The following is a 24,743-nucleotide window of genomic DNA, read 5'->3' as shown; positions in this document are numbered from 1 at the left end:
TACGTGGCGTGAGCTCAGCATCGCAGTCCTCCTTGCTGCTGGCATCGGTGTCTCGGCGGCTTCAGGAAGCCTAACGTGCTGCCCCCGTACATGATGCGAGTGAGTGTGTATTGCATATTGCGGATTCCTGCGGCGACGCGGTGCCAAAGGGTTGCGCGCGCTTCCAACAGGCCCCTGGTCGACTTTTGCCTGTTCCATGGCAAGGTCGCCAACCCTAAAAAAGAACCCAATAGATATTTGTTGACGGTCACCGCGCCGTTGTGCGGATCCTGGTCCGCGGTTCATCAATGCTCTTGAGTTTTTTTTCCTCCCCCTGCGACTGCTCGCGACTGATGCTTGTGCGGGAGACCTCGGCCCACGAGTTGCTCAGAGACCGGCCAGCTGAGCGACGCACCTTTTGGATATCTGCTTTTCGAATTTCCCAAAGGAGGGTAGCTGCTGGCCCAATGAGGAAGAAAAGGGGGAGAAGAGGATTGAAGACTTGCCGCACGACCTCCTCCCATCTTTCTCTTCTCTTATCCTACACAAGCAGGCCTGCTGCCGCACTCACACCGGTCTTACATGTCCCTGCTTTAGGCTGTTAGGCGAGTTTGTGGCTCGGACAGTCCATACCATTGGCCGTGTCGACAGAGGTTTTAGCAACTCGCCAAGGACCCGCAACAATAGCCCGGAACGCCCCAAGACTTCGAAGGAATGTCCACCTGTCTAGTTTTGTCGGGAACGTTGAGTCTCCTGCCGCTGAGGGCTTGCCGTCTGCAGCTCTTGGGGATACACGTCCAAGTTGGGCCATGGTTCTCGAGGCAAATGTCGGATACTTTCAACTAGTGCTGCAGTGTCATCGTCTTCCCATGGGCCGGGGGCTGAAGCAAGCCTCCCCGGACCTCATCCACGTTTCATAAGTCGGGGCTTCAGCGACTGGCTCAACCGAGAGCATGGAGTAGTCGCGCGATGCCAGACGGGTCATCCACAGACATATAGACTCGAGTTGGCTGTGTGCCAGCGGATGGCATGCCAGCGGTCCATCTGGTGAACTTTACCCTTCATCGAAGCATTTGGGTTGCACCCGCTGTCTTTGACAGCCGCTCGGTGTTTCGTACCGGCTCTAACGGGAGAGCTGCGTTGGAACGTCGGCCAGATCAAGTCCAGTCCGCTACCCTGAAACGCATTTTTTTTTATGTGATCTCACATTTGCGCGACCGTGGACGCGACCCATGTCCGAGAATGACGTGAAAAAGTGGTGCTTGCCCACCAGTCTGTTGAAGTAGCCATGCATGCGCTCTGCATATCCGAGACGGGCCTGGGTACAGAGTATGGAGTGGCCCTCTGTTTTCAGCGCCAGTGCGGCACGGTGACGTTGGCCATGCCCAAATGCCCAGTACTAGGCACCCGAGCTATCCAATAGAGGGTTATCCGCCTTGGTGGCCATTGGCTCATGGACCGCCTCCCTGGAGTCTCTTGCCAGAAGGGGTTGCCCTCAGCCATCGTCTCTGTACACCAAAGCCGCAACCTTGGTCCCCCGTGTGCAAGCATCTCGTCCCCATATCTACCCAACGACGAGAGCACACACTCCGTACATGGCGTGGAATTTCGAAAACTCTAACACTGGTGATGATTCGTCCGGCATAGTCTTGGCGGGTCGCACCAACCACCGCACTTTTTCTCTCTCCTGAGGGGGGAAGGGAATAGAGGCCAGTCATTAGAGATAACTTTTTGTTCCATGAGGTAGCCGCTGGGCTACAGCAGTCATTTCGACTCGATCAGAAATGTGACATGTCCGCACGCCGCATCTCCAGATACACTCAGGGTGATGATACTGCACTGCGTACCTCCTCTGCTCCTCGTCATGGTTTGCGTACCGACTTCAGCAGCGGGGCAATCTTAAATCGCTTGCTCAGCCCAACCCTGTACAGGGGTTTGGCTATCCCTTGTGCCGAGAATCCCTTCTTGTCGCACCCCAATTTCTGTTCTCTCGCTCGTGCAGCAGGCTGTCTTGGCTCTTTGGGTACGTCTTCCTCCTTCGGCGTGTCAGGACTGCTCTGGCCGGCGGAATGATCCTTTGTTTCCCCCCTGCTGCCTGGGGCTGCCTGATCATGGCCGCATTCTGTGATTTCCGCCGCGGATGAGGCTCCTTCGGCAGCTCCTTTCTCGCTGGTAATCGGCGGCGAGCTTTGCGCAGTGGCAGCTTGTATATCGTCCCCATCAGCAGACGCAGAAGTCTTTTCCAGGCCCAGGTTGGCTCCCGCATTGCCGCCAGCAACAGGGGCAGAGACGGTAGTGGCGGCAGGAGGCGGAGCGCCATCTACAGCTGCCTCAGCCGACTGTTTCTTAGGCCGCCCTCGCCTCTTCTTCTGCGTTGTTGCAGCCGGTGTCCCATCAGCCGCGGCCGATACAGGACCTGCAGCCGCTTTCATTGGCAGGGGCTCATCGCTTTCTGGAGGCTTCTTCGGGCGACCCCTCTTCTTCTTGGGCTTGACCATTGGCGTGGGATGTGCCACGAATTCGGCCTCATTGTCCCCCGACTGCAACTCTCGTGGTGGGGGCTGATGAGCTGAAGAATCTCTTCCGTCACAATAATCCTGATCGGGCTTGGGCTTAGATTGTGAATCAGGTGAATGCTCCGGCTCGGACCGCTGAGACTGTGATTAGCCCTCGTCGTGTGATATCCTGGGATGCCAGCCCACTTACCGCAGCTTTTCTGCGAACTGGTGCCAACGTAGAAATGATGTCAGGGGATGAGTCCCTCCGTATAGTATTACTGTAGTTCCGATACTCTGATTTTCTCGTCCCCACCTCGGCGTCCGGCTCCTCGGACCCCAGACTGCTAAGATTCTGATTCGAAAACGTTTGGGTTCGCTGCGTATTGACATTGGTGGCCGTTCCACTTGAACCAACGGCATATAGCGTCTGCTGCTTCGGGAGTAGGTTGCTGTACTTTGGAGCGCCAGTAGGCACCGAGTCCATGCCGAGATGAGACGACTGTTCGCGTCCTGCCGGAGAAGGGTTTCTCAGAGAGAAGGTCGAGTCGGCGTCAAGAGGCATCGTGGGTAGTGGTATACTCGATCCAGCTGCCGTCTCCTCTCCATTCTCAAGGATAGACTTGCTACTAGAAGGCAGCATAATCAAATTGACTTCGTCAGTCGGGGACAGTGTACTGCCAGACTCGTCTAGCCGTCTCCGTTTCTTGCTGCGACTTTGAGCCCCCTCCTCGATATCCCAATGGCCGTCTAGAGGCGCATCATTGGCAGAAAACGACCCGTCTCTCATGAACGCTTGATCCGGCATCTTGTGGCTATGCCTCTTCGACCGCCTTTCCAGCGATCTAGGGGCTTCTGGGCTGCTTGGTACTTCCCACGGGTCCACCACACCGGTCTCTGTCACAGGATGCTTTCCTTCTCGAGAAGTCATCTGAGGCCAGCCAGCGCAAGGGTCTTCAGCCTGAGCATCTGGAAGTCTTTCCATGTGAGGATCCGTGGTAGTTGTGGTGGATGAATGATAGAAGCCCTTGGTGGTCCGCTGAAAGGGAACATCAGGAATAGTCATGGCTGAACTTTCATGCGGCACATCATCCAAGGTCCGCTGTAGCTGCTGCGCTTTCTCGAGGGCAGCGCCATGCTGCTCATTGTAGATTTGCTGGAAGAAGACCGAATCTGTGGACGCAGTTGCAAGGCTTCCCTGCTCGGGAGATCGTGCTTGCGCCAGAGGAAGCGTTACGGCTGGAGCGGCTGCAAGGTGCTCGTTCGAGTCACTCTCGTCATCGGAATCAGCAATGACCAAAGGGCCCATGCTGAGAAGTGAGAGGCAGAGGGGCGGGAAGATGAGAAAAGGATATAAATCACAATCCGCCACCTCCCGATTGCAATCCCCCGAGTTGCTTGACTGGATGCTCAATGAATGTGGCTGCGGTGGTCGTTGGGGCGTAACGCGGTCTGACGTCCACCGAAACGCGAGAGCACGTGACCTCTTTGTCGTAGAGCTCGTATTCTATCAGGCAGGTACCCCCTTTTGACTGGTAGGAGGCTTGACATTGAAGGCACGTACCTACCAGTACCTTTTGCCAAGTGGGATATCAGCAGAGCAATGAGAACTTCAGATACAGATATATGGCGGATGAATTACTATTTCTCTACTGCTTCGCAAATATGCTATTATTTCACGCTATAACTGGAGATTCCCAAGCAAGGGACGCTGCGGCTGGCCCTTCAGGTGAGCAGCAGAGCCCTTGTAGAGGCTCTGCCAGATGAAAGCTTCGCTGAGGAGGAGCTCAATGTCCTTTTCCGTCCACGACTTCGTTGGAAGACTCTGTAAAAACATCATGACCTCCTGGAAATCCATCTTGACTAGTTTATCAGACCACTTTACGAGGAGCGCAGCGCAAACGTATAGATGGAATTCCGAAAAGCCTTGTTCTTCGGCCTGGTCCCATCGTCAGCAGCTGGGCCATTGATTGAGAGGGAGTTTGATAAGCAACGGTATATTACTTACGAGATATGTATCCCACATGCGGATTGTGTTCTTGACGCTGATTTCGCGCATAAGAAGACAGTTCATCCACCGAAAACTAAACTGTATGAACTCGACGCCTTCTTGCTCAAGATGCTTTGATAGGTTGGAGTCAATCCTGGCAGTGAGGTCCCGCAATGCAGCTACCTGTCTCTGAATACCCGGTTGAGCAACAATGTAGTGATCTTGAATGCCGTCAAGCAGCTTGGTGAGACACCAGAATGAGTCTGCTTCCACAGCATCCAAGACGGACTTGGGCAGTTGGCCGGGATCCATGCCCGTCTCGATATCCGGATCGGTGATGTAGAGCCCCAGGAACACTTCCCAGAATGGCGTGACTAGATCGTTGATACCCTGCACGTATCCGCTGGCAGGATGCCTGACGGCCCAAACATAGAGGATGCGTTCCAGCGATCTCTGTGTCGCCTCATAGCTATAGAGCTCAATGTGAGGATTCGTCCTGGGTATGTCGATGCTGATCTGATGCCAGACAGCTTCATCCAAGCCCCTGGCTTTTCCGGCGGAAGAGCTGCTGGCTGTTGTCCCCCCTCTTTCAAACGCCTGCTTGACGCCGTCCAAATACTCCTTCCGCTTCCTCTCTAGGGTCGCAACGCGCCGCTCACTATTCGTAGGGAGATAGCTAAGGAGGAGTTGCCAGGTCATTGCGCGGACCTCGTGCGGTACGCCCGACCAGGCTAGTGAGCGAAGATCAGGGAGCGATATTGAAGATGCCTGTAGCAGCCGCTTGAACTTGTTTATCCGCGTTATTCGCGAATTGATGGCGTCAGCTTCTTTCTGCGGTGCACTGCTGGGTATAGAGGGGTAGCTAATTAAATGAAGCGCATTTGCGGGATCTTGCAAAGGGGTCAGCAATCTGTGTAAGCAGATGACAAGCCGGGGAGTGCCATTCTTACCCTTCAAAATATCTTTGTATTGTGGTCGGAGAATCTTGCCCTCGCTTTTCTTGGGCATTGGATACGTTGACGCCGGACGCTCAGCTGCGATATCTGCGCTGTTTGAATACCGCCGAGCCTGGATTCTGCCAAAGGAACCGCCGCCCACAGGAGACAGAGATTCCTGGTATGGTTCCGATCTGTTGTTTTGGGTAGCTATTCGCTTCGACCTTCTCTTCATGTTGGAGAGGCTAGGGAGCCCAAAGTCATCCCCATCGTCGTCTTCATACCCCAGCATCTCATCTTCGTCGGCCTTCCAATCATCATTGGTATTCGACAGGAAGTTGATATAGCTCTTAAACGGCGGGGAGGTAGAGGCCACTGAGCCTCGTTGAGGTGAAGTAGTTTCGGGCATGCGATGTCTCGAGGACGATGTCGAAGGGGGCGTCCGGGGACGAGGCGAAGAAGAGCTGGAGAGGTTCCTTGACCCTAAAGTCAGTGATGCGAAATGGGGACGGTCTGTCAACACGCGGGTAACATACAACGAATCGAACTTAAGTGAGTCCGCATGGGAATACGCCGCACCAACGACTAGACCAGAGCCCTCTCGACCTGCCGGGTTCGTAACGCTCCTCCTAAGACCGCCGCCGTCTCGTAACGGCGGTCTCCAGAACGGCGAAGCTGATCTGTGATACGGAGTGGCGTTAGCAGACAGCGCGAAGTGCTGGAAGGGTGCGGGTCAGGCAAAGGAGCATACTCGGACCGATCTAACACGTCGAGCGATTGAGCTTCGGTCAGTAACGGGTTCCCATTGCTCTCTCTTCAGGGCGCACGATCCGACGCGACGGAAGGCTTTCGAACAACGTACCGACCTGGACCATCTCCTGCGGCTGGGGACCGGCTGTTAGCATCACCACCACCTCGACTTGTCGCCAGTTGCGCCACAAGGCCAGAGCGAGGCCGACTCACTGAATTGGCCGGCTTCTTGCCGCTCCCAGAGGACGACCACATGTTCACGAATGGTCGTCGAAAGCGCAAAGGTGAGGCGTCATTCTGCGGGGTTCTGGGGGATCGGAGTCTATGCCCGTGACAAGCTGGGGAAGCGTTGAGCCTGGCTCGGTGATGATCCTCGTTCGACTCTTGTCCACCTTTCAAGGTTGTCTCAGCCAAACTCCAATTCCAGGCAGGGCGGCTGGTTGTGGCTCTGGTTGGGTAGGTACTTGCTGCAAGCGGCAATGTCTGGTGGGTGTGCTGGTACCGGCGCTGATACTGTACAGGAGGCACCGCGCTGAAGTGCCGCCAACGGGTCGGTATGTTGGGGCGGGGTAACAGCTCTGGAAGGCACCTGAAGGCACCGTTACAGGGGAATTACGCGCTAAAAGGCTGTCCAGGTGCGCTGGGTGCCTGCGTGGTGGCAAGGCTGGACCTGTTGGGGGATCTGCGGCGGGCTTCGTCTGGGCCTACCTAGAAGTACCTTGGCATTAGCTGAGAGTAGCCCAGATTCTCGTAGAGGACGTTAACAAAGTGAGTATCTCAAGGTACCAACCGTCAGCGAGCGTAAACACACCACAGCCTTGCTTCACGCAAGGGGGAGAAAACAAGGTGCGGCAAGGCCAGAAAAGGACCACCATAGCCATAGTTCTTGTCAGTTCTATTTGAAATTTCACCAAATATCCCTTCCTTTTTTTTTCTCTTTCCAAAGGCATTAGCATCGTCACGGCTTTGAAGAGAAGCAGAGCCATGCCTTGTGGAACGCTGACCTGTCGGACTTCTCCGGGCTGATTCAACACCTTAGTCAGCAGATGCCCACGTAAGGTCCCTTAGCAAGGCTCTAGTAGTAGCGCTTCCCTTCCGCTCAGCTTTCCAAGGAGCAACTTAACTTCTTCCTCAACCTTCGCATGCCGTTTTTCTGCGCAACGACACCGAGCATCTTTTCCATCCTCCATCATTCCCTTCGGCATCAAAACCATCAGCTGTTCATCCTCCACGAAGGTATTCGCTCTCATTGAGGCAATTCTTCGGCCGCCGACTCCTACGTCTCGACGCTGCTAGCGGTCTCTACACAGTCGCGGTGTCGGTTATTCTCGCCTCACTTCACCCTTCAGTCCATCTCTTGCCACACGATTGCCATCATGACGGAAGCCGAGAACTTCGAAGACGATCTCTTCGCCGACCTGTAAGGCCACTTGACCCTCCAGGTGCCGTTTGCTATCAACCTGCTGACCTGGTGACTAGCTACGAAGACAATGATGCAAAGCCTGCCGCGCCGGCCGCGAGTGCGGCCCAGAATGCTGACACAAAAGTTCACGACCAGCCCGAACCAGCCGCTGCCCCTGCCTCCGCTGGTGATGAGGACAACTCTGGCTACGATGCCATGAATCAAGATGCAGACGACGATGAAGATGAGGTTGACTTCAACCTGGGAGGCGGAGGTCCTTCAAACAACACCAATCAGAATTTGCAAGATGACACGCCGGCGACTCCGCCGTACGGGACCGTTCACAAAGCCAGTGCCAAGGAAGATGGGTGAGTTTCCCTCGTTATGTGAAGCTATGATTTTGGTGCATGAGTTCTTTCACCTTATTCTGCGACAAGTGTCGTCAGCAATGTTGCCATATGATGATAAGAGGCTACCAGCCAGCGCGTAATCCTGCATCCTGCAACCACATGATGGTATACACTTGCTTAGAGCGAGTGGCTGGCTCGATTATTTGGGAGAAGAGTCAAGAGATTCAGCGGCAGGATAGGCCCCTGGTCTACCGGAGAGCAAGAAATATCAACAAGCATGAGAGTTCGTTTGGGGGTATCCAGAACACTCCCGGAGGAACACAGTTGAGACGCCATCCCGAGAATGAAGAAAATTCCTGGGAACAATGGAGCAAAGGGAGACGATGGCGCTTTGCCCATCGATGAAGCTGGGGAAGTCAAAGCTTTGATTAAGCTGAGAACCAATATGCACCCGCCCGACGACCTTTTCCCACTCCAGTATGGGAACGCTTCTTGTCTTTCATAGCTCTCGGTCGCAGAGGTCTCAGAATAGCCAGACGAGAGCATATGCGCTTCTCGGCGGCTGTAGCAAGATTGACAGCGGGTAGCGCTTAGGGTCAACTCGTACCTAGCAGCAGACAGTCAGAGACAGAGTCAAAAGCGATAGCACACAGACGAAAGATCAGAAAAGAGAAAGGAAACAAATACGACACTTGTCTGGCACCTTGCGTCCCCTCTGCAATCGCTGTATGCCATTGGATATCTCACCAAGCATCGCACCGCTTCGCATTGGGCCTATGAAGCGCCATCGTTGACAACTCTTTGACATAATCTCAACTTCACCCTCTCGCCAAGTAAAGAGGCAATGCTCTGGCTCCGTATGGCATCGGGTTTCGGAAGATTTCGGCAACCGTCTTGTCTCTTGAGGCTATCCGCATACGCTTCTCGAGAATTGGCGCGCATACGACACGGTAGCAGGGGCAAGTGCATGGTATCGGCGGATATCTGCGTTGCTTTCTCAGCTGGCTGGCCCTCCCCAAGGACCCGACGTGGTGACAGCGGCAACGTATTCGACTCCATGGACTTGACAATGGCCCCCCAATCCATATGCCAAAGCCAGGCCGGCAGCCGCTGCATCTCTCCTATCATCCGCCCTACCCACGGGATCTCTCTTCTGCTACCCATACGCTGCTCCTGCTAGGATTTCGTTTTGCTCAATTTTTTCTATGTCATATCATCTGCGAGATGGCTTTATGTGATAACGTTATGTGCTGACCTTTTGTTCGCCTAGAAAAATGTTTATTGGTGGGCTGAACTGGGAGACAACAGACCGTACGTCTTACTTTATACTATTGGCGAGCTTCGCAGATGCTAACGGACGACAGAATCCCTGCGAGATTACTTCTCACAATTCGGAGAAGTCGTCGAGTGCACTGTGATGAGGGACAGCAGCTCTGGTCGGTCCCGCGGCTTTGGCTTCTTGACTTTCAAGGACCCAAAGACAGTCAACATTGTCATGGTCAAGGAACATTTTCTGGATGGCAAGATTGTGAGCTCACATCCCTTCAGGAAATTAGTTGTATGTTATTCTAACGGGCAACTAGATTGATCCCAAAAGAGCTATTCCTCGTGACGAGCAAGAAAAGACGAGCAAGATCTTCGTCGGAGGAGTTAGCCAGGACACCACCGACCAGGAATTCAGAGAGTACTTTGCCCAGTTTGGTCGAGTCGTCGACGCCACATTGATGATGGACAAGGACACCGGCCGGCCTCGTGGCTTCGGCTTCGTCACCTTTGAGAGCGAAGCGGGCGTGGACGCTTGTATCAACGTGCCGCTTGAGATCCATGGGAAGCCTATCGAGGTCAAGAAGGCCCAACCGAGAGGTAACCTACGAGAGGAAGAAGAAGCGGCCAAGCGAGGAAAGTTCCGAAAGGGCGACGACCAGTCTGCCCAGGGCGGCATGGGTCAGCAGATGGGCGGCAACAACTCGGCCATGACGCCGCAGCTCATGGCTCAATACTTCCAACGCATGCAGCAGTACTTTGCCATGATGCAGTCGCAGATGGCCATGTCACGCGGCATGCCCATGAACCCAGCCATGTGGCAGCAGATGCAGCAAATGCAGCAGATGCAACAGATGATGGGCCGCGGCGGCGGTCCCGGACAGAACATGATGGGCCAGATGAATCCTCAGATGATGCAGCAAATGCAACAGATGCAGCAGCAGATGATGGGCCAACAAGGAGGCCAGGGCAACGGCGACGGCGGCTACAACGGCTACGACCAGTACCAACAGCAAGCATCTCAGGGTCCTCACGGTGGCCGACGGGGCGGCCGTGGAAACTACGGAGGCGGCGGATACGGGATGGGAGGAGGAGGCGGAGGAGCCCCCACGTCCTGGGAGGGCATGTACGATGATGTGCCGCAACCGAATGCCAACCAAGGGTCGTCTCGGCGCGGCGGAAGTGTCGGCCACGGAGGCTCGGATTCCCAGCACTCTCCGCCAGCCAACGCTCCGACTGGGCCCAAGAATGCCGGCAAGCCTGGCGCCAACTACCGCGGCGGAGGACGTGGCGGAAACAGGGGCTTCCACCCTTATGCTCGATGAAGCAAAACAGTCGGCATTGCTTTGATTGATGGACTTGTATTACTATCGTACGACGACAACCCCAAATCAACCGTCAAGGAGGAGATCTAGTGCGATTCTATCTGGAAGAAAAAAGAAAACAAGGATGGGGTGGGGGAAGGTCATGACGACTATGCTTTGAACGCGTGAAGGAGAGTTTGTTTTCCTTTTCTTTTCTATCAATTTCTTTTGGTTTTCTTTAGGTTTTCTTTAGGTTTTCTTCCTTTAATCTAATTAATGGTTGCTTGCTTTGAAAAGAACTGTTAAGTTTAGTCGCTCAGCCCGAGGGGAGAGGGGGAAGGATTCGTGATGATTTCCCTCCCTATATGTTGTTCTTTAAACTCTTCTCCTTCTCGTCTTCCCATTCATATTGCAGATTCGACTTCTTACAGTGGACCGGGAACAGGAATGGAAAAATAAAATTTCTCTTGAGATTTCATTCACCCCCTTTCTTTACCTTTGTCTTTTCCGTGTTAGCTTTTCGAAAAGGTATCAGTCAGGTATACTAGATACGTTTTACACGATGTTCTTTCCTCTATTGCCCATCATTGCAACGTTGCTGCCAAATGGATAACCGTATATTCAAAGTGTTCACAATAGGTAGATAGGTCGACGGATATTCTATATGCTTGCACGCCCACTTCTGTCAAATAATTTGATGGTATAATATATTTTGAAAGAAAATAAGTTCCAACGTGCTACGAGGTGCTACCTAGTCCTGCCCGTGAGCAGGCACCAAACTCCATGTCCCAACCATCATTCTACGACCGAATTGTCAAGTGAGAAAAAAAAACAAAGGTGGAAAAGGAAACAGAAAATGTAGAAAAAACAAGTGGCCATGCTCATGAAAATCATACAATGGATAGATAAGAAAAGGAGCGAGAGAAAAGAAAAAGAGAAAAATCCAAGCACAAATACAAATCGCTCGCCTCGCTCGGCCCCCCGTAACTAGAACCGTCTATAATTGTCTCCCTCCTCCAACTTCTTCAACACGCCCACCGCGTCAGCGAGCAGGATGCTCCGCCCGCCCAGGCAGTCCTTCTCGAGCGACGCCCGCGCGAGACCGACCGCCCCGGAGCCGACCTGCCTCTCCGCCTCCGACATTTGCTGGATGCGCCCGGGCTCCATGTCCGACGCCTTGAGGATCCACTGCACGGCGGCCCTCCGCGTCGGCGCCTTGGTCTCGGAGCGGCTGGCGCCGCCGACGTGGCCAAAGGCCCAGCAGATGAGGGCGCACACGTAGATGCCCCAAAAGTCGGAAATCTCCTTGTGCTGCCGCGGGCGCTGGAACGGGGGCGTGGGCACCGAGCCGCTGCTCCCGTCCTTGCTCGCGCACCTCTGCAACCCGAGGAACAGCTTGAGCGCCCGCGAGGCAAAAGCAACCGCCACGGCGGCGCTGCCCGAGTCTCGCCACTTCTCCAGCTGCCTCTGGTGCTCCATGAAGTCGGTGGCCTGGAGCACCTTTTTGTTGAAGACCCAGCTGTCGCCAGACACTGACAGCAGCGTGTGCAGCGGGGTGTAGTGGAGGGCGAGATGCGACATGGCAATGGGCGAGTATGGAAATAGACTCATGATCCTGAAGTGGTTCATGCTAATGCTCGACGCATCATCCAAGAGGTTGATCTTGGTGAGGGACCGTCGCTGGGGAAGCTGTAAAACGTATGCGACCAAAAACAACGAAGCGTCAAAGGCCGGGATCGAAGCAATGTCTGCTGCGGTAATGGTTTCGAGAATCGTCGCCCCGACAGTCGCGGGCATGGCTGGCTGCCTGATGCTGCTCCATTCCTGGTAGCTTTGCGCATCCCACAGCTGCAGCGTGGCCATCGACAGAGGGATTGGGAGTGTCCGGGGATCGCTATAGTCCAGGCCGAGGACCGCGGCTCGAGGCTGCTCCAGGAAGGACATTGCGTGGACATCAAGCAAGAAGCAGGCGGATAGCAGACGCCTCCTCGATTCCATATGGACCCAGATTCTCCATTGCTGAGAGGCATCGCATGGTCCCATAGTCGATGGGTAAGTGGTTTGTGCGTGAATGACCTGCATTGAAGGTACAATGAGCAAGAGGTTTAAAGACGGCGGGGAAATTGTCACCCCGAGAAGCACAGAGCACGATGATATTAGAAAGACAGAAAGGTAGAGGCACCAGTTGGAGAATAATTGAGATAAGAGAAAAAGGGGGTTGGGGAAGCAAGATGGTCATAAAGTGAAAGGAAAAGAGAAATAAAAAGCGGCCGTTATCAAACTTTTGTTTTCGTTTTCGGACATGATAGTACACAAGACATGACAATAGTGAGGCAGAAAAAGACCAAAGAAAAGACGGGAGAGAAAGAAAAGAAAGAAAAAATCCCGTTCACTCAGAGACGCCCAATTGCATGTGAACGTAGAGAAAATCATGAGAAATCTAGCGGGAACTAACCATTTGGTACAGTGCCTCGAAGCGAGGCGATGGCATATATGCCTTCTTGTTCCGTCCCCGGAAGCGAGCATAGTATTCGCACAGCAGCGTAGCCTGCATGATCGGCAATGGCCATTCTGGGGTGCCAGAGTTGGCATACTAGTAGAAAGAAGGGTATGTTAGCTGTTGCTCTCCTGTCAATGAGCCAAATGTTTTGTTCTCATTGGGCACTTACCAGCTTCGCCTTGTCCATAGCATAGGTATGGAGCTGGTGCCCGTTCGCGCGGTGATCCTCGTGCTCAAGGAATTGAGTGGCAATGGCTGCCATGGCACACTGGAGTATTTCCATGTGCTCCTCGGGCATGTTTGTCGGGTTTTCGAATGTCGGTCTGTGGATGATGGGGTACATGGAATGGACCTTATCCCAGTACACCTCGATGTACGTCGGGATCATGCTTCGAATGCCATGGCTGAGAGCTGTCGGCATAAGAGTATACAGACCGAGAGCATCTACAGGCTCGCGGCTGCAGGTGCGAGGATACATCATACGATCCGCAGGCAATGCAGCCGGCGCCGCGACCAGTGTCTCCGCGGACTGGCCCACCATGAGCTCCGGCGGGGACATGCTCCGAACTGTCGTGTCAAGCATTTGGGGACTGTAGAGGTTTGCGCCATGTTCGTAGCCAGTGAACGGGGTTCCCATACCATCCCCGTATACCGACGAATAGACCTGCGGAGGGGTAGCAGCGTAGCCAAAGGACATGGGATATCCGTTGTCCGTAATGACGGGGCTTGGGGATGTGGTATAAGATGGCATCGGTCCACTCCACTCCGCTGCAGGGGCCCGAGCCGACGACGGTTGAAACCTGGAGCTGCCAGATGCCGGCGTTGAGTAGGCACTTCCTGAAGAGGTCGACGGGATGCCCGAGCTGTCCGTCCATGGAATGTTTGGCGGCGTCGTTTCGGGTATACAAAGCTCTGTGACTTGAGCATCTATTACGCCCAGTCCGGCAGGCCGCGGTTCGCTGTAGGTAGAGACCACTCCAGCGGTAACGGGGTCGACCACGCCCATATCCGCCATGTGATAGGCACTCTGCGTATCTCGCATATGTGGCGATTGCATTGTAGGCCCTGGCGGCGTTGAGTTGTTCACAGATGACCAGTGGCCGGCCACCATCCCGACACTGGAAGCCGGTGTGGCGGCAGCCCCAACGCTATATGGAGAGGAAGCTTGTTGCATCGTGGGCGCTGGTGGTGAGCTGCTGTATGGTCGAGATGGACTGCTGTCTGAGCGTCGCCGTCGTGATGAGTCTCTGTTCAGTTTGCCGTCGTGTTCGCCACTAAATCTCATATTCAGCTGTCGCCCCTTCTCCTTGGCACGGGATGGGAGGATGGGTGAGTGAAGCTTACTGTCTCTGTAAGTGTCGGTCCAGCAAGTCTTTGCGGTAAAAGACCTTCTTGCAGCCCGAGACTGTGCAAGAGAGCTCCGGCGGCTGATGGCTAAGCTGATGTCGTCTGAAGAGGCATTATCGTAAGCTTGGTGTCCTGTGAATAGAAGGAGTGATGAGTCAATGACATACCTTAGATGCTCTGCTCTTGTAAATGTCTTCGATGTGAGGAAGAAGGTCCCTCATGTTAGCTTCATATGGTATGACAACACGGGATATGAAAGGAGTGATGCAGTGAATGAGTGAAATACCTTTGGCGGCCGGCAGACGTCACACGTATGAACAGGAACTCCCTTCTTCGCGCGACTGACTCTCCCAGTAATGGGCGTCAGTTTGACAGGGTGATCCCCCGAAACGGTTCCTGGCATGACGGGCCTCATTGCTGTTCCTTGGTAATAAGCTGTATGGCTCTGGCTCTGTCCGTAGGAAGAGTCCATGGAGTCGGTGCTAGTGTTGCTGCGTCGACGAGCGCCGGGGTGGCTGTTATATCCTAGGGGTGGCGCTGCAGGGTGGTGGATGATGTGAGGAGGTGATGTTTGCCTTGACAGATCCACCGGGATATGATTGTATCTGGCCATGGGGACGGGTAGATCTTGATCAAGCGAGGTTCTCGAGGCCGGCCTCCGGTCCCTTCTTATGGAGTGCGAGTCGACGTGGTCGTCATCGAGATTCATAATGTTCCTGAGGCTCCCCATTGTGGAAAGGACTCCTCCCAGATCGAAAGACGAGATGCAGGTAAAATAAAGGTGAAGGAGGAAGCAAGGTGCCGGGGCAGTCGTGGAGCACAGAAAGTCTATCTTGGTATACACAGCCCGGAAGGCTGCGAGAAGACGCTGCTAGTGATGTGACGTGAAGTGAAGTCGTAGAGATGATGGATTATAGAACCGGCTATCTCCAAAAGCACGGGTAAGGAGAGCAAGGGTATGGTTTGATGGTGTAGGAGAGGACGAAAAGGGTCAACTTAGAAGGCAAACCCACGTAGCAAGCAAGCCGCTTTGGGGTGGGAGAGCCAGGTACGTCGGCGATAACCTAGCCTCAGCCTCGTCCGTGGAGGAGATGTCCCCAGTAGCGATGCGACCACAGAATGCCTTTGAGAAGACAAATATAGGAAAGAGCCACAAGGCCTTTGCCGCTTCGTGCTGCGGGAGATGGCAGTGGTGACGGGCTGCGGCAAAGAAGCAGAGAGAGCGCGGCAGAGTAAAGTAACTGGGAGGTAATCTACATGTAGGCATGTAAATGGGTATGTTATGGTGATGTGGGAGCGTGCCCCCCCCATGGGCAGCACGACCCAACACAGCCGAACTCCCATCGTCTGAAGCGGCCCTGGAAACATGATCCTGGTTCCATGACGAGCCGTGGGCTGGCAGCTGAGCTATGGGGTGCATGTAAAACGACGTGGGAAAAGGGCTTGTTGTCGCCCCGAAGCGGTGTCGAGGCCATCAGCTCTCGTTTGTGCGAGTACTGGGTACATTGCGAGGGCAGCGCAGCACCACGCAAACCGGGGGGAAGGGCCAATCTCTCTGGCACTCACATCTCACTCCCACCCCCCCGGCCCAGACTCGCAGCAGTCGAGGCTGACAGAACCCATGTCAGGACGAGGATGCACAGTGGAGACGCCGCCGCGTGGTTGAGCCAGCCCTGCCCGCGGGAGCGAACGGGCCAGGACTGGGGTAGAAGCCAAAAAGCTCCGTCCAGATGAGCGCGACGAGTCGTTGTGCTGGGAGCATCGCCGTCATTGGGCGCAGCACGGGGGAGAGGGTGGCGGCGACTGGTGGAGGGGTAAGAAATATCCGCCTGTCATAAGCAGAGCCGTGATCGAGGCGTGTTGCTGCCTCGCTCGTTGGCCACCAGCGGCCGCGCCAATGTTGGGCATACAAAGGATTCGCTCGCTGTCTGCATACTTCCATCCGCTCAGGTTGGCAGCAGTCTCCATGCGAGGTACTTCGTACACGGCATCCCCCATACCTGGACATGTGCGCAGTCGTGCCCCGTCGTCGAGCGAGAGCTGGCTGCAGCGATGAGTGACGGAGGATATTATTAGAAGCCAGGCCCTTCATCGACATGCAGGCTAATGTGTCGGCTTTGCTGATCTCCTCTTTCGGTTCCAACATGCGCGCAGGCGACCTGAACACGACTGTCCCGATTTGCCCAGCCGGCTGTGCATATCGCATCATGGGAATGCGGAAAGCAGCACGAAGCAGTCGAGCACAGGCACCCTGTACACACACAAGCACACAGACGCAGCCGAACCAAGAGCGGAATGCATTGCTTTCCGGCGGAAAAGAAGGCCCTGAAGAAGACGAACCAGGGGGGCTCCGCGAGAACGGCGCGGGTATGGCGTCAACGTTCCCGGTCCCGGCGGCTCCAGCAGAGTCAACGAAGGGAAATGAGCGTCTCCCGCGGACTGCTCAGCTATAATTGCTCCGCAGCATCTGTATCGTCTCCCTCGTCCTTGATAGTGTAGTCTTCTCTCCCGGCATGTTGAGAATCAACGTGCGCACGAGCAAAATGTGAGACATGGCGTCCTGAACGGCTGGATGTGTGTGGGCACTTGACAAGTTGTGCGCTCTTGGCGACGAATTGCAGGGGCAGAATCTCGTCTAACGACAAGAGACTGCCAGCAACTGTCGGTATGGAGTACTCGACTCCTATGTACAGTACAATATGGCGCAGCAACAAGTCCTGTCAGGTTTTATGGGCTTCGTCTGCTGGATGCCAGCCAGAATCCGACGGTGGTGGGGCAGGCTGGAATTGTCGCCAGACGACCAACAGCCACAGAAAGGTGCGTCTGCCGGTCCTGAGCACTTGGCTGGCGCCGTGAGCATTGCTTGAAAGGGATCCGGCTCTTGAGAAGGAAGCAGCAGAGGGCTCACGGGGACAGCGTCTCTTGTTTGCCACCGGGATCGCAAGTCCGTAGACAGAGTCGGCGACAGCCGGTGTCCCGCGTGTTGACGTAAAGACCAAGCAAGCCGTGTGCCTCAAGTTGACAAGCAGTACGGAGTACCGTCCACTCAAGTGCCGACTCACTGTAGCATGTATGATCAGCAGCTTCCAGGGCTAGGATCTCAAGAAGTACACTTTTTGCACGCGAGAGCTCACTATGGCGCATCGGCGGCTGTAAGCACTCGTACCCTGTACTCTGCACAACGTACGTCTGGGGAGACCAGGGTCAGACGAAGAGGTTTCCCCATATCGTGTCCTTGATGAGCAGAAGCCTGGTGTTCCCAGCCCGCCGGAGCTTGTGCTAGTAGTAGTACGAAGTAAGAGGACACCCATCTCTCCAAACGCTTTGCCTGGAAGGATCTTCAGTAAGACCTTGTTCAGACCATCCCACTCTTCCATGCCTCCTTTCTAGAAAGAATCCTGTGTGAAGTAGTAGCTGCTATCGATGCAATAAGCTGCGGGAGGCCATTAACCTGCAGGCGACGATGTATGAGGCGTCCGTACGGAGTCTGAAGTGCATGATACATACATTCGCACTACTCATGTGCGTTCGCGATGCGAGCGTGTCCTCATGCCCTCCCGTACCGCACAGCCAATTGCTTCTCTGCTCCAAAGAGACGGACAAGCTGAGGGCGGATGGCCTCAGCAGCTGCGGCGGTCACCTCCGCCCAAGGCGAGCAGTGCGCAAGCTGTGCTGCGGAAGAACGGCTCGAAAAGCTCTGAGAAAAGAAAACCCGGTGAAGCTGCCCCCGTCTGCGCATTCTCCCTGCTTTAGACGGCGTTGCAGCGAGCGAATCAGCGCCGGCCTCTGGCTCCAGTCATGAGCACGAGCTCTGCTGGACGACGTAGTGGCGGCCACCTCCTGCTCGCTCAGCTCGCGACCGGCTGCAAACGAAGAACTGGAGGATGGCCCCGAGCTGAAAAAGTTCCCCGTCTTTTGCGTGTCGACGCTCCGCAGAGCTGACGTGCCGGTGGGCCAGGGGTTTGTTTAACGAGCGCACCCCAATCGTCGAGCGTCTCTAGTGCCGTCCAAGGGAGGCATGTCGGCATGTCCTTGTATAATAGCCTCCGCGTCCACGAGGCCATGGCCCGCTCCGTGCAGCCCGAAGGCGCCCGCGCTCGTGCTTCGTACATGCAGGCTACTAGTTCTGCAGTTGGTGGACTTGGGCGAGTGGTCATCACGATGCTGCGCGGATAGGATCTGTATGTCGCAGTGCTTGCAGCTTGCCTGTGCGAGTGCGAGTGCGAGTAGGTGACCGCGGAGCTCATTCCGGCACCGAGCAGACAGACCGTCGTGGCGATAGTTGCGCGAGTCCTTGGAGCTAAGCCGTTTCAATAACAATAATACCATGATCGTTGACGCAAATCCACCTCATCTGATGCATCTGGTCGGTGAGCAAGGGAATCAGAGTCAAACGCTGCGTCGTCTTCTTTGTTTCGCTGTCTCTGGCCGTGCTGTGTGCGACCAGGAGCTTCAAACCACGTTTTGTTAGCACCCCTGTAGATCTGGTCTCGTTGGAATCGCAATCTGATCTCGATTCTCTTGATGATGAAGCATCCTTCTCTCGCTTTCTCTCTCTCACCCTTCCTCTTCCTCTTCTTCCTTGGAGATGTATGCTCCAACATGAGATGAACAGCAAACCGGCTGCTGAAGATTTGGGGGCTAGTGGACGGTTTGGGGGCCAGATTATCTAAGGTATGCAAGGTGGTGGACCGACGGGGAGGTGCGACCCATGGCCTTCCCGCAGCAGGAGCTGGGAATACAAGGTACGAGTACAAGCGTCCAATGTACCGAGTACGAACCTCGAGTCGCAGTACCGGATCGTCGCGAGTGTCACCCCAGTCCAGGGCCATGAGCGACTCTCGGGACCGAACTCATCTCCATGCGGCGCCTGCTCAGGGTTCGCCCATGTAAGTCAAGAGTGATGCCTAAGATAAGTAGGTACTGGATTATCTTGTCTCTCATTTCTCTTATTGACAGTACCTGGGCAATGTGATCGGTCAACGATGTCCCACGGCAACTGCTGCTCAAAGTGATCCCCCACAGTCGAAATCACGCAGGGGCTTCGGCGAAGGATGTGGGATCACCACCACTCGTTTCACTTCCATCGCACATCAAATACAGTAATAATACTAGACACAGCACGGGAGTGATTGCTACCAAAAGTACCAATTACCCGAATCGTATCCTTTTTGCGCCAAGAGGGGAGCAAGTGAGTACCTACTTCGTACCGACCAACATACAGGCATACACATGAATCCCATCACTGGTCTTAGACAGCACGCGCATTCTTTGATGCAAGGCTACGCCTGGGCATGGCAGGGTAAAACACCACGACGACGGAAAGGTACTGTCCCTTTTCCCTCTCATGTACTCGATACTCGACACAAGCACCCGTTCAAGCCCACAGTTGCGGCGTGTTCCAAGACCTCAGAACGTTGCCCGCTGGCGCTTATCTCACTGCCAGCAAGCGAGATCCATTGCATAGTCGGGATGAGGTGAGGGTAATACCGACCAAGGCACACGCGCATCTGCCGCAGGGCTCTGCTCAGAACGGACGGGCCTACCAGTACGAGGGTGTGGCGATGCTCCAGCGTGCATACAATACATACCTTACACATGTAGGTAGCATCACACCAGACAGACACGATCGACGATGGAGATCATGCCGACTGACAAATTCCGCACAGCCTAACCCGGGGCCAAGCAAGACGAGAAGCTGCATCTGTCCTCTTTCGCTTCCCGAGCAGACAAACACCCTTGCTTCGTCCCTGTTGCTGCGCACGACTAATGCAGAGTCTTTGTCATTCTCGGCGCTTATTCTTCTACCAGGGGCACGAGTTTTCTTTGGCGACCCCAGGCAAGACAGACGGACCAACCAACCGGCAGCCAACAAATGCTGTCGCGCACGAGGACCCAAAGACACACCCATGTTATTTTTAGACTCCCATGGATTTCCATCCCACACCAATGACAGATACGACTTACCTCTTTCACGCCTTGGAACCCCGTACGAGAACAGCACGCACTCTATGCATCGTGACGAGAACAGAACAGACATCAGACGAAAAGAAGATGACCCTAGCCAGACGGGCAGAGAACCGCTGCACCTTGCATACATACCCACCGTCGGTAGATGTCTGTAAGGCAGTGATGAGGGTTACCAGCCATCCGGACACATGGCACACACACACACACACAGGCGCGCTTATCGTCAGGCGAAGCTCTCTTCTCTTCCAGGTTCTCCGTAACCTTGCGCAGCAACAAAAGAAGCCGCGAGAGAAAAGCACAGCCATCACCCCCGTGCAACGGCTTCACAAGCGCCACTGCCACATCGCATCGCCAACCAACCCGCCTCTCCCATTCGTCCTCTATGCGCCGCTGCTGCATTGTCACTGCCATCTTCTCCTCCAGCAAGAAAACAAGAAGCCCCGGACGATGGGGGAATCGCGGCAATGGAGGCATCGCCCATTGAATCCAGCTAGCCGCGCTGAAGTGATGCAACGCCGGCTGGTGTTGCATCCCGTCTAGACGCAGCCCTGTCGTCTGCTTCCTCGCTTTCCTCCCTTCTCCCCCAAGTAATAGCTCGTATCGCTGTGTTTGTGTCTCCCCCTGTGATCCCCCGAATGAGACCGGGCTCCCTTCCCCCGGGTGCACTCACGCTCACCTTCACACTCAACACACGCTCATACAGGCCGACAGAGAGACGCACTCAGACGAGCCGTTAGAGAAACACACTTACACAAAGTCTGCCCCCCTGGCTTCACAGCCCTCGTGCCATGTCCTCCTCAATGTAACGCATCCACCTCGCGAGACATTATGCCCAACATCGGCTAATAGCCGCCGTCAAACACACCCTTCTCACACCCAACTTCACATCAGGCTCAACAGCCGCGAGGAACAAAGGAGAAACACAAGTATAATCACACCTAAAACGAAACGAAACAAAACAAAACAAAACAAGATGCCCAGCTCGAGGCTGCCGAGTCGTTCGATCAGGTAGGATCGCCTTGTGGAAACAATGAAAGAATAGATCCCCAGTGTCTGCCTGCCTGTGTGTGTCTGTGTGTGTGTGTGTCACTTGTCCAGCGAAGACAACAACCTAATATTAGCAATCCGCATCGGCAAGACGTTGTAGCAACTGATATGAATCGTCTGATTGAAACACCCTTTGCAAAGAAGACAGAAGCCAGATTCGGGGGCCAGTAAACCATGAACCCTTCCTTTGCAATGGACGAGGCTGCATTTGCGGGTACTGTCAAGAGTAGATAGTGGTATCCTATGAAACCTGTGCCCCAGTGTTTCGTGGACAAGGCTGATATTTCGCTGCGCTTGACGGTATTGGCCGTCACATATGGTTGCAGACAGACCCTTCTCCTCATTGCAGCCTTGTCATGTCCAGTGCGACCTTTCGACCTATCGTCTCTTCATTGTCAGTGGGTGTCCACGGAGACAACCAGAGACCAAGTGTTAGGACGCCGCCAAGGCCTGTCATGCCTTGACATCTTGACGGCATCGAGCATATCTGTAACCCTGGAACAATAGCTCCTTTCCGACCAAAATAACTCACAGGTCGCTTCAGGCAATCACCGAACATGAGATCGATGAAATCGATCCAGAGTAGATAGAAGATGCTAAAATTGGGAGCAAAGCAAGTCATCATTTTTTGAAGCCCTAGAACGAAACCAAACACGCCAATGGCACATCACCAAATTCCCTCTATTACCACACATTAAACGTTCAATTCCTTTTGCCACGTGTGAACATCCGAGCCCTCTCCTGCCGTTGCGAAGCCGCCTCCGCCCAAAAAGCCAATACAGTTGCCCACGATTCCGTTGATACTCGGGGCGGACTACCTTGGCACAACAGGGACATCTACCCTTGGCTGGAGGTCGCCGCCGCCGCCGCCGTGTGGTTGTTCTCTGCCGGCCTCCCATTGCCGTCACTCTCCTCCGAGTCGTCGTCGCTGGCAGGATGGCTGTCTGTTACCGTCCTGCGATTCTTGGTCATCTGCAAAGGGAGAAAAAAAGGTGGTCATGTCAGCTCAGGAAACGGAATGGTTAGGTACGGAAAGATTAACGAACCCATGATCGCACACCACCAACTAGCCCGAGCGCGTAGCCGGTGATGAACTCTTTCGAGTTCCCTGACCCTCCAGGGGCGGTAGGAGACCGCACGTTGTCTGAGCTGTTGAACCGGGCTGGGCTTTGTGGCCGGCTCGTGGGCCAGAACTGCCTCAGCTCCCGGCTGAGCTCCTGGCCGGTCGTGGTCCAGTTGTTGGTGATGTTCTCGCGGAGGTCCTGCACGTGACGCTTCAGGTCGATCTCGTTCTTCTTGAGCCAGCTGACGTTGAGCTCCTGGCGGGAAGTGCCGCGCTTAAACTGGCGACTGATGTACTTTTCATAGTCACGCACGATCCTGTAGTTGAGACGCGGGTCAGAGGCAGTTCGGCAGCAATGCCGTGATAGGTTGGCCAGAATACAAGCTGCGACGTCCGTTTTTGCCACAACTGGGAGAAAACTCACCTCGTAATGATGCCAGTCGTGCTGACGCCCTCGGTGCGCTGGGTCACGAGGAACTTGCCAGCTTGCTTTATGGGTTGATAGATGTCGTCTCCCTCGTCCGCGCCATACGGAATGTCGTCGTGCGCAACATAGTCGAGGCGGTGCTCCTCAAGGAACTCGGGGGTGACGATCCAAGGGCAGTCTTCAATGACCTCATCCACCCACTTGCAGTGTCGCACCGACTCTGCGCGCTCCTTGGCAGACATAACGGTCAGCCCCTTGCGCATGTGGGTTTCTTTGTCGCCGGTGACGCCCACGACGAGGGTCGTGTCGGGGAAGGCCTTTTTCGCCTGCTCAAGCTGGCGCATGTGTCTGTCGATGTGTCGGTTAGCACGCAGTCCCTCTCCACGGAATCTTTTTCAATGGAACCCACCCGAGATGGAACAGGTCAAAGACGCCGTCCGCATACACCCTCACCGGGCGGCCAACTGGCGGGGGGTTCGTCTTGTAGCCCACGGGGTGCGTGAGCTTGCCAATCGGGGGCGGGGGCATGGTGGCCTTCTTCTCCTCCTCGACTTCCTTGGACGCGCTCTTGCGTCCTTTCCGTCCGACTCTCTCAGCAATGTCGACGCTGGCCTCGGTGGTGTCGCTGGGCTCACCTGGGTCGAGGACGTTGTCGCCATTCTCGGGGACCCGGTCTGCACTGGCTCGCTGTCTCTTAGCAGGGTTCAAGCTCGTGCCATTCGAGGTCCTTCTGGTCTGGCGGGTGGACTCTGGTGCGGTGGTGTCGCCCTCCTCGCCCGAGGCGTCTCGCGACGACGTCTGCAGAGCGCCATCGGCGAGGCTTGTGGTGTCGGCAGCGTTGGCAGTGTTTCTCTTGCGTTTGCCGCTGTTGGAGGATCCCGACGGTGATGACATGCTGGCGGAGGGTGTAGATGACGACAGGAATAAGCGTAGATGCTGGTCAGGCCCCGATGCAGCCTGACGTCTGTGTCGCTGATGCTGCGTCTGGAGTCGCCTCGTCTGTTGACCAGCTGCGTTTGATGGCAATCACGGCTTGAGCTGTGGTATCGGCTCAGCTCCCCTCTCTGTGGACGGCTATCGAAGGACTCGAGGAGGTAGAAACAACGCTGCCGGGCTTGGCTCTGGAGCTCGCGTGGGCAATGTGTGGAGAGAGGCTCCGGGGTGGGATTTGATGCTGAAGGTTCTGGATTCTACCGTGCAGGTCCGGGCCTGGGAGCTTGTGATTTTACCCACCTGTGTGGTCGCCAGCAGAAAGCGAGCCAGATCCAATTTCCCTCGAGCCTGCGACTAAAGCAAGCTTACCTGCACCCGAAATGACAGGTGGCGTGACCATGCTGGAAAGGGGCCATATTTTAATGCCTGAGTAGGTATACGCCGTATTCGGGTTGCATTTTATTTCTCTCTTTTTTTTTTTCTCCAGAGTTGTTTGTTCTTTTTTTTTATTTTTTCATCTTTTACCTTGGGATTCTTGTGAAATTGTAGGCATTGGACGTCACAGTCAATGGCAGTGAAACATGGCATTGTATTGCTTTATTGCTCAATTCTTCCTGGGTCTATCTAGATTGAGACCAAATCTCTACTATAGCTCTATCCGTTGCCACAGACCTTGAGCTCCAAGATACAGTCTGCCCAGCAGGCTTCAAGAATTGATTTGCCATTGACAACTCGCCGGAAGAACTGAAGCTCAGGGAGAGAGAGAAAATGGAGGAGGAATCACCTTTTTCGCCATCATACTCACCGCGATCCAGCAGGACGAGCTGTATGACGCCGCCACACACAACATTGATGTGTGCTCCAGTACCTGTATTTCTTGCCAGCTAGCGCCAATGCCTCTCCAACAGCTCCTCCAGTAGCATGAGCTACTAGTAGCAGCGCCGCCAACAATTGAACCTCTGTGATAAGGGGTAGCGGATCATTCGTA

The 24,743-nt window shown here is 54.8% G+C and overlaps 6 protein-coding genes across 6 annotated transcripts; 2 read left to right on the top strand and 4 right to left on the bottom strand.

The window, feature by feature from the left end:
* Positions 1-1,841: 1,841 nt before the first annotated feature.
* On the bottom strand, positions 1,842-3,783 carry BBK36DRAFT_1111714 (hypothetical protein; the record flags this gene model as incomplete). Its single annotated transcript, XM_024889728.1, has 2 exons — positions 1,842-2,630; positions 2,686-3,783. The coding sequence occupies 2 exons, from the start codon at positions 3,781-3,783 to the stop codon at positions 1,842-1,844; spliced, it is 1,887 nt and encodes a 628-aa protein (XP_024753328.1).
* Positions 3,784-4,101: 318 nt separating this feature from the next.
* Positions 4,102-6,692, bottom strand: BBK36DRAFT_1134409 (GTPase-activating protein). Its single transcript, XM_024892296.1, has 7 exons — positions 6,603-6,692; positions 6,363-6,580; positions 6,258-6,283; positions 5,850-6,079; positions 5,415-5,780; positions 4,483-5,354; positions 4,102-4,413 (listed from the first exon to the last, which is right to left on the bottom strand). The coding sequence occupies exons 2-7, from the start codon at positions 6,402-6,404 to the stop codon at positions 4,156-4,158; spliced, it is 1,794 nt and encodes a 597-aa protein (XP_024753327.1). The 5' UTR covers positions 6,405-6,580; positions 6,603-6,692; the 3' UTR covers positions 4,102-4,155.
* A 490-nt stretch (positions 6,693-7,182) lies between these two features.
* Positions 7,183-10,494, top strand: BBK36DRAFT_1134408 (hypothetical protein). Its single transcript, XM_024892295.1, is given in 6 exon segments — positions 7,183-7,287; positions 7,303-7,569; positions 7,629-7,919; positions 8,083-8,087; positions 9,266-9,429; positions 9,485-10,494. The coding sequence occupies 5 exon segments, from the start codon at positions 7,526-7,528 to the stop codon at positions 10,487-10,489; spliced, it is 1,509 nt and encodes a 502-aa protein (XP_024753326.1). The 5' UTR covers positions 7,183-7,287; positions 7,303-7,525; the 3' UTR covers positions 10,490-10,494.
* Positions 10,495-11,455: 961 nt separating this feature from the next.
* On the bottom strand, positions 11,456-15,045 carry BBK36DRAFT_1166207 (hypothetical protein; the record flags this gene model as incomplete). The annotated part of the gene is made up of 4 exons (XM_024894873.1): positions 11,456-12,544; positions 13,138-14,242; positions 14,313-14,395; positions 14,602-15,045. The coding sequence occupies 4 exons, from the start codon at positions 15,043-15,045 to the stop codon at positions 11,456-11,458; spliced, it is 2,721 nt and encodes a 906-aa protein (XP_024753325.1).
* A 3,730-nt stretch (positions 15,046-18,775) lies between these two features.
* BBK36DRAFT_1189207 (hypothetical protein) lies at positions 18,776-19,970 on the top strand (the record flags this gene model as incomplete). The annotated part of the gene is made up of 6 exons (XM_024896613.1): positions 18,776-18,905; positions 18,961-18,989; positions 19,042-19,204; positions 19,437-19,506; positions 19,686-19,871; positions 19,924-19,970. Exons 1-6 carry the CDS (start codon positions 18,840-18,842, stop codon positions 19,968-19,970), a joined length of 561 nt encoding a protein of 186 aa, XP_024753324.1. The 5' UTR covers positions 18,776-18,839.
* A 2,399-nt stretch (positions 19,971-22,369) lies between these two features.
* Positions 22,370-23,716, bottom strand: BBK36DRAFT_1109633 (hypothetical protein; the record flags this gene model as incomplete). The annotated part of the gene is made up of 3 exons (XM_024889499.1): positions 22,370-22,712; positions 22,820-23,170; positions 23,232-23,716. The coding sequence occupies 3 exons, from the start codon at positions 23,714-23,716 to the stop codon at positions 22,370-22,372; spliced, it is 1,179 nt and encodes a 392-aa protein (XP_024753323.1).
* Between the last annotated feature and the right edge of the window lie 1,027 nt (positions 23,717-24,743).

This window comes from Trichoderma citrinoviride (genome assembly GCF_003025115.1).
Source record: "Trichoderma citrinoviride strain TUCIM 6016 unplaced genomic scaffold BBK36scaffold_2, whole genome shotgun sequence".
NCBI classification, from domain to species: Eukaryota; Fungi; Ascomycota; class Sordariomycetes; order Hypocreales; family Hypocreaceae; genus Trichoderma; species Trichoderma citrinoviride.
The sequence above is the reverse complement of the archived record's forward strand: the minus strand, read 5'-3'. Positions and strand labels throughout refer to the sequence as shown.

Bases quoted from the DNA above. Each gene is read 5' to 3' on its own strand.
- BBK36DRAFT_1134409 (XM_024892296.1), bottom strand. From the start codon at position 6,404: ATGTGGTCGTCCTCTGGGAGCGGCAAGAAGCCGGCCAATTCA. The intron at 6,080-6,257 runs GTTGTTCGAAAG...TCCGTATCACAG, and splicing joins GAGATGGTCCAGGTCGGTAC to ATCAGCTTCGCCGTTCTGGA. The intron at 5,781-5,849 runs GTCCCCGGACGC...CACCTCAACGAG, and splicing joins CTCCAGCTCTTCTTCGCCTC to GCTCAGTGGCCTCTACCTCC.
- BBK36DRAFT_1134408 (XM_024892295.1), top strand. From the start codon at position 7,526: ATGACGGAAGCCGAGAACTTCGAAGACGATCTCTTCGCCGACCT. The intron at 7,570-7,628 runs GTAAGGCCACTT...CCTGGTGACTAG, and splicing joins GACGATCTCTTCGCCGACCT to CTACGAAGACAATGATGCAA. The intron at 9,430-9,484 runs GTGAGCTCACAT...ACGGGCAACTAG, and splicing joins ATTTTCTGGATGGCAAGATT to ATTGATCCCAAAAGAGCTAT.